The following is an 8,034-nucleotide window of genomic DNA, read 5'->3' on the forward strand; positions in this document are numbered from 1 at the left end:
GATGTTATTTGATAGGACCTCAAAGCAGAAGTCTTTGAAGTAGGAATTGCTGTTACATTGTGGGCATTTTGGAGGAGAAAACACAGTGTAAAAAGGAAGCTTGCCATAGTTAATTTACTTGTAGCCAAGCTATCTACTCACAGACTATTTTGACGTGTTACAGGGTGCTGATACCTTTAAGGCGAAAGTTACTATTGAAGTACAGTTGGCTTCGAAACTAGCCATTGCTGCAATCGAAGAGAGTGGTGGTGTCGTTACTACAGCCTTCTGTGATCCCAGAAGTCTGGGTAAGCTTGCTCTGCAGTCATTTTCTTCTCTCCCTCTTTGTCTCATGCTGGCTGCATGTGAGGATTGTAACAGTCCTCATGGCTGTTTGACTTGCCCTTTCGACACCTCTGTTTTCTGTTTCAGGATTTCTTATTAGTGCTGTGGCTGGTGGGGCTCTGTCCTCTGATAGACCTCAGCCAGTAGGTCATAAAAAGGTTTTGTTTTTGTTTTTGAACACAGGGCTTAAATACAATGTTACCTATGTCTAGAAACTCACTAATGGTTGGTAACCCAGGAGTAACTCTGACTTTCAAGATACAAACTTTTGAAAATTAAGCATTTCCATTTGTTTACTTAAAACAAGCTTATTTAATTAAAAAAGTTCTTGGAATTAAGTTCTCATCTTGGTCATATTTAAAAATTAATGATTATAAAATACCGTTATTAAAAGAAAATCATCATGTAAATAAAATAGTCAACATTTGCATTTCTCTTTTTTTAATTTAAAAATTGTTTTAGAAATTCTCTGCAAACCTGTTCCATTCTTTCTGCGTGGACAACCCATTCCAAAACGAATGCTTCCACCTGAAGCACTGGTGCCATATTATACTGATGCAAAGAATCGTGGTGACCTGGCGGATCCGGCCAAATTTCCTGAAGGAAGACTTGAACTCGCCCAGAAGTATGGTTATATTTTACCTGACGTTACTAAAGATGAACTCTTCAAAGTGCTTACTACTCGAAAGGACCCAAGGCAGATTTTCTTTGGTCTTGCTCCTGGACGGGTGGTGAATATGGCAGATAAGAAAATCCTGAAACCTACAGAGGAGAATGTCCTCAAGTATTACAGCTCGTGAATTCCCTTCCAAGAAAGCAGAGTTGGAAAAGAGGACTGGAAAAGGAGGCAATGCGATAAAACAAAGAATTGGTGCGGTCACTGTGTTTGAGTGATGTCTACAACCTGACTCTCAATAATACTTTCATCTTGGTCATTGTATTATTTATTATCATAGTCATTATCAAGGAAACTCTGCCTAGCAATGGCTTAAACAAATTAGAGTTTTTTTCTTATTTTTTATCACCTAAGCAGAATTGGTAGTGATGGTAATAGCCACAGCAGTTCAATAATCTTGCAGTTTCTGTATCTGCAATTCTCAGGGCCTCTCCCCAAGACCCTAAGATGATCACCATGGCTTCAGTAAGAATAACCTTAAAGGGCAGGAAGAAGCGGGGAGAATGGTTCAAGCTATAGCTGCCCTGTTCATAAGGAAGCAAAAGTTTTCTCCTGACCACCCCTTGCAGACTTTCATATACATCTTATTATCCATAGCTGTGTCATTTGATTCCCTCTAAGGGCAATGAGGCTGACGCACTGAGACTTAACTATGCCTGCCTCTACAGTTGGTAGATGGGAGAGGCAGAACATCCTTGGGGATGGAAATTGATTAGCCAACCACTAAGGACTGCCAAAGTCATCAAAAAAGTTATTCATTCAGTATATATTTGTTGAATGTCAAGTATTCTAGGTTCTATTTAAATAACATAATATACATATATTTTATAGGGTACTTGATATTTACAAAATATATTTTTATAAATATAAAATAATTAAAAATACTTGAGAAAAGGTGCACTACTCCAAAAAAAGATCATAATAGAAGTTTTCAATGTACATTTTTTAAAATGTGCTTTCAAAAACTGTACCTAGGCATTCTGGAAAATGGAATGAAAACAGGTATTGCAGTTTGAATGGTACTACGCTAGAAAACAAAAGTAGATAGTTGCAGCAAAAACTTGTAGATATAAAGATGTTTCTGTGAGAACATAAAGGGCTGATGTACCCATAATGCACATGACAGAGGGTTTCACAATGTGCTGCCAGGCACCGTAGCTTTTAGATACTCGTTGATCCGTTGCTGCTGCTGTTAAGTTGGTTTTTCTTACTAATGCAATAGGATAGACTTAGGGTAGATGATGATAACACATTGTGTCCTGTGAGAAAATATTGGGCCGTGGAAAAGAGAAAATTAAAAGGGATGATTTAATTTTGAAGTTACATATATGATCCTGAAAGAGAGAAACAATAGGAATAGTATTATCTTATAATAGCACAACTATTTATTTGGTAAATTTAAGACAACTGTTTAATATTATCTTTATTATGTTCAAGATTATCATTATTATGTTTAAGATATTATGTTTCTAAGACATAATTTTCACTCTGATCTCATTAGTAACAATATAACAAAAGTTGAGGCAAATTCATTTTTGTTTTCAATCTGAAAAAAGTCACTTTTGGAAGTTTCAAGAATGGAAAAAGTGCTATAAATGTGTTTCATTAAATTGTTGTTTTAAAAACGTATTTTGAAAGTCTACAACAATGTATGAACACACCATTTTACTATTAATTTCTTCTCCTGTACATATCCGTGAGACCAGAATAAAAATGGACTATTTTCCTGGCTAGATATGCATTTATTTCATAAAGGAGCTCCTAATTGCGAAAATACTTGGGTGAAACCATCATCTCCATTCTGTGGATCCATTCCCAACGTCAGATGGAGAGACGAATGTGACTGGATTTCACCTGTTCAGCTTGTAGCCCCAACCTTTGTCTCCACTTGGAATAAAGTTGTGTACTTTCGCCATCAAAAGGAACTTCCCATTCACCATCTGGCCCTTCAGCAATCCCCTAAGCACTAAAAATAAAAGTAAGACTAAACGGGTGAAATTAATTTTAATGATTTGTTTTAGTTAAGCCAATATTTCCAAGTATTGTCATTTCAATATGTACGTAGTGTACACTTAGTAATGAGATATTTGATCTTCTTTTTTTGTACTAAGTTTTCAAAATCCGGCTTTTACAGCATATCTCAATTCAGACTATCTGCATTTCAAGTGTTCAATAGCCAAATGTGGCTAATGGCTACTGTGTTGGACAGTCCAACTCCAGAGTATCTGGGATTTAGCTACTCTGTTTCCAGTTGACTAAAGCAGCACATCTACCGCGACAATCAAGTTCGGTGGTGGGTTAAAATAGTTCTATATAAATTGATGTGCATAATGAAGATGCATGCCTAATTAAAATACAAAACCACCTCCCCTTGGAGAGAAATCAAGCAGGTACCATAAGCCAAAACATAGACCACACATCAGAAAATATTTAGATAATCATCACAAATCTGCTTTTAATTTTGAAATATTTGAAACATAACCATCCAATATTAGAAGACTAACAAAATATTTGAAGTAATCCAATAGTACAAAATAGAGGCAATAAAAGTTATGAGTATTTAATAAATGTTGTGTTTAATAACATGGACAATATAGCCATGAAGTATCTTTAAGTAAAAAGAGTTAGAAGGCACTGTGTCTGATATTACTTAATTTTGGTAAAATAAAAATATTTATCATGATTTGAACAAATACATAGTAAAAAAGATTGAAAATCTATCGATCAAACTCTTTAAAATGTAATATATAGACGTCTGGTTTATGAAAATTTTGTATCTTTTCCACATGCTTATCTATGTTTTCTAAAGGCACCATTTTTTGTTCATAACAAAAAATAAGGCATGGCACTGTGCATGAGTAGCTAATCTGAAAAACCTTCCACTGTAAACGCCTGGATATGCAAGACAAATTATATCAAGCATTCTTGTACCTGCAAAATTGAGGTCATATAAAGGAAAGCACAATGCCTCGTTTTCCACAAAGAAGAAGGAGTTCAGAACAAGCTCAATGAGCATCCAGTGCTGAGGCTGGTGTACCGCTTCCCTAAGTTGATGGGTATGTGAGGATGGGTGGGGAGCTTCTCTACAACCTAGAGGATTGGGTTTTACTATCCCTACAGGAAGAGGAACTCTGTACTGGGACCCTGAAGGATCCGTGTTTCACAATGAAACCCCTACAGTAAAACTAACCCTCAATGACAAACTTGGCTGAAATATAAACCCACAAACACAGGGAGTTGACAGACAAGTCTTTGTTTTTTTCTTGGACTCCAGCTGGGATTCCTCTAAGAATTTGTCACTAAATGTGTGCCATCCAGTTGGTGTGGCTTCAGTGTCCACCACAACTGTACCTAGGAAAAGTCTAGCCGAAAAATAAATATGAAAGTATATTCTAAATTAATTGCATTTCCGTAGCAAGAGAAACTCTACACCCAGGCTACACAACAGTTTCAAGATAAAGCATTATGAAGTTTTAGCTTCTAGTATAAATATAAATTTACAAATCCTATATTGGGGTTTCTATTGTTAGCTAACAAATTCTTACAAAACTACTGGCTGAAAACCACCTTTCCATATACTTATGGGTTCTGTGGGTTTAGAATTCAGGAAAAGCATAGGAGGAAGGTTCTACATGTTGCACGGTGTCTGGGGCACAGGCTCGTGGAGACTTGACAGGTCAGGGTGACTCCGTGGCTGGTGGCTGGAATCAATCAGAGGAGTCTTCACATGTCTGTGAGTTGATTTTGGCTGTAGTCTGGGTCCTCAGTGAGGGTTCACAGGAGCACCAGCATTTGGCCTCTCCACGTGACTTGGGATTTCCACTGCATGGTGGCCCCAAGGTTCCAAAAGCAAGTGTCTTTGCAAACAAGTCAGAATCAACATTGCCTTTTATGACATAGCTTCAGGAGTCCTGCAGCATCACATCTGCTATATTCTATTTGTTAAAAGTGAGTTACTTATATCAGCTGAGATTTGAAGGAAGGGGACACGGAAACTGCCCTCAATGAGAAGAGTGTTAAAGGATTTATGGACATATTTTAAAAACACCACAGTCTGCATTTGGGCTACAAATTATTTAAATTCCTCTCACTTGCAAAACATACTTACCTTCTCCCAAGACCCCTCAAAAATTTTATTTCATTACAGCATTTGGGTCCGGTTCAAGGCCCAGGATCTCATAATCTAAATCAGATCCAGGCCAGATTAAGTTCTTCAGATACAGTTACCCTTGATATGAAGACCTGTGAAGCAAAGAGGTAAGTTTTCTGCCCCCTCTAGCCACACCCCTCTTCCAAACATACACATCTATGGGGATACAGGCATTGGATAACTGCTACTGATATACCCACTTAAAAAGATGGCAAAAAAAAAAAAAATTGTTATGTAACAGTGATCCAGTGTGGGATGCATGTGCTGTGCATCCACAGCAATTCTGAGGTGCACCCAGGTGCATGCTGCCAGTTCTCTGATGTAGGCTCAGCCCTACTCTCTGGAGGGGTTTTTTCTTGCTTTTGTTTTGCTTTCCCCATGGTGCTTGGCTTTGACTTCTGGTTTCTTGGTTCTGTACTCTGACAAGCTGCACAGTATTTCCATAGATAAAGCATGACAAATTATGAGCTAAAGATGCCAAGTTATAAGGCCCATTATGAAAAAACCTAACATGATTGAATGTAATTAATATCAACTGAGAGTAGGTTTAGAATGCTAAGAATTTATAAAAGTGTTATGATAAATTGCAAAAAGCATATTTTCAATGATTAAGACACAATCTTAAAATCTGAAAAATAAGATACCACGAAGGGGTAGGTATAAAAAAGTAGAATTTTATAAACAAAAGTTTTATTAAAATTTAAAACACCTTACACGGGTAAAATAACAGTTTAGATACAACTGAAGATAGAATTAGTTAACCAGAAGAAAGGACTAAAGGGAATGCAGATTAGAGTGAAAAACAAATATGTAAGGTTTAATGAGCTTGTGGGATAAAACTATATGGTCTAACATATCTAATGGAATGTCTTTGAGGAAAGGAAAGAGGCAATATATGATGTGAAAATGATTGAAAATATTCCAGACTTATCTTAAATCGTTAGATCCCAGAAGTATAATTACCCCCCAAAAGGATAAATAACAATAAATCTATACCTAGAAATATTCTAAAGGAAATTTCAGAGTCAGATCTTACAAGCAGCCTGGGGAAAAAAGACAGGATAACTACAAAAAACAGTAAGCTTGACGTTAAAGTTGACATCAATAAAATGTCGAAAGATAATATTATATATTCATGGTGCTCAGAAAAATTAACTATCATTCTAGAATTCCAAGCCCAGGTAAACTACCATTAAGAGTAGGCATGAAATAGACATTTTCTAGAGAAACCACGAGGCAGGAGGTGTCTACCACTTATAGACATTCATAAAAGAACTTACAAAGGGTGTCATTTAGGAGGAGGGAAGTCTCCACACTAGGAAGGAATAGGATACTAGATCCAATGGGGATCGAAGAATCTGTTAGATACATGGGTAAGTCCAATTAAGGTTTACCCAAGTTCTGGAGATATAAAAAATTATGGAAAAGAAAATTGTGTAAGACAGGAGGCAGTGGAGTAACTGGAAGTAACAGATAATAAGCATCTTGTATATCTTGGGAGGAGACTAATCATAACTCACTTTCGACATTCTTAAATGAATTACGGTTATTAAAATTGTTGAAATATCACAAAAGTCAGAGAGAGAAGATAAAACTCTGTTTCAGGAATATAGAAGAGAGGGGACTTTGAAAATTCTCTCATGACAAAAGCACTTAGAATATTGCAAACATCATTGTAAAGGTATACTGAAATGCTCCTGATTGAAAGTGTAACACCTCGGCTCCAAAAACAAAGAGTGAATGGACAGCTGGAGTGGAAAGTGAGAGCTGACACAGCTGCTGTGCCAGGAGGCACGTCTGTATAGTGGTGACCGAAGGCTTGGCTGATAGTCGTCCACAAGACAACGTGTAAGTTCTACACTAGGGCTGAAAGGGAGCACCGATGCTTCAGCCGTGCTTGTGGCAATTGTTGATAGTGGTGATCAAAGGGCTTGAGTGCTAATGGTCACATAGGATGTGGGAATTTGAGAAACAGATTTGAGCATGAAGCCTGGACTTGCAAAGGATCTCTGCTCTCCGTGTAAATGTGGACCAAAAGAAAATGCCCACCTTCAATAGGAAATGAAAAGAAATATTGTCTGCTTCAGTTCTGGCTGTGGAAAGGGTAGAAAAAAAATGTTCCCCCTAACATTTTATGACCACATGCTTCCATTCACATGGATTTTTGTGCTAATATTTGTATTGCTTTACGTATGAGGTCTGGGAACTCAGACGACACAGGATTTCTGAGATAAAGTCGCACCAAATGGAAACTTTTAATCTAAAATAACAAAATACAAGAGGAAGCAAGCTATCATGATGTCAGCAGCAGACAGAAACAAATCGCATCATTAATCTGTCAAGAAGAGCAGAATCGAATTATTGGGCGGAGACTATGTGGTGTAGACTGGCTAGCTGTTCTCTCAGTGTGTTTCATCTTCCTCTCGGATTCAGAGATGGAGTCATTACATTTCCAAGTTTCCCTTATGGTTGGCTATGGCCGTATGACCAAGTTCTGGCCTACGGAATGTGTCACTTTCAGGCCTACTTGATGTAAACTTCCAAAATGCAATCCTCCATTCTCAACCTTGCAGAATGGAGAGAACAGTATGGGTTTGGAGGAGGAGGATCCAAGATGTATACTCAAATAGGCACAAGGAAGACCACTCAGCCCCAAATACCTGTTGATCTGATTTCTGTTTGCAAGGAATATGTGGCACAGAGACTGATTGCGTTTTTGCAGCAACAGCTAGCACTAAACAAATCAATAAACTATAAAATATGTGTAAGTGATTAAACAGATAAAAGAAGGAATTGAAAATAAGAAAAAGAAAAACTCTTTCAGTAAGGACCAGGCAGATTTGGAAAAGAACCAAAGTGAATACCTATAAACTGTATGCATCAT

General features: G+C 37.3%; 1 protein-coding gene across 1 annotated transcript in view; it reads left to right on the top strand.

The window, feature by feature from the left end:
* LOC123275588 (large ribosomal subunit protein uL15m-like) overlaps positions 1–2,733 on the top strand; it is an 88,280-nt gene extending 85,547 nt beyond the window's left edge. Inside the window, exons 6-7 of the mRNA XM_070480897.1 lie at positions 164–287; positions 787–2,733. Coding sequence (XP_070336998.1) covers positions 164–287; positions 787–1,124 — 462 coding nt within the window. The 3' untranslated portion in view covers positions 1,125–2,733. The remainder of the gene's footprint in view (positions 1–163; positions 288–786) is intronic.
* The last annotated feature ends 5,301 nt before the right edge of the window (positions 2,734–8,034 follow it).

This window comes from Equus asinus, chromosome 12 (genome assembly GCF_041296235.1).
Source record: "Equus asinus isolate D_3611 breed Donkey chromosome 12, EquAss-T2T_v2, whole genome shotgun sequence".
NCBI classification, from domain to species: domain Eukaryota; kingdom Metazoa; phylum Chordata; class Mammalia; order Perissodactyla; family Equidae; genus Equus; species Equus asinus.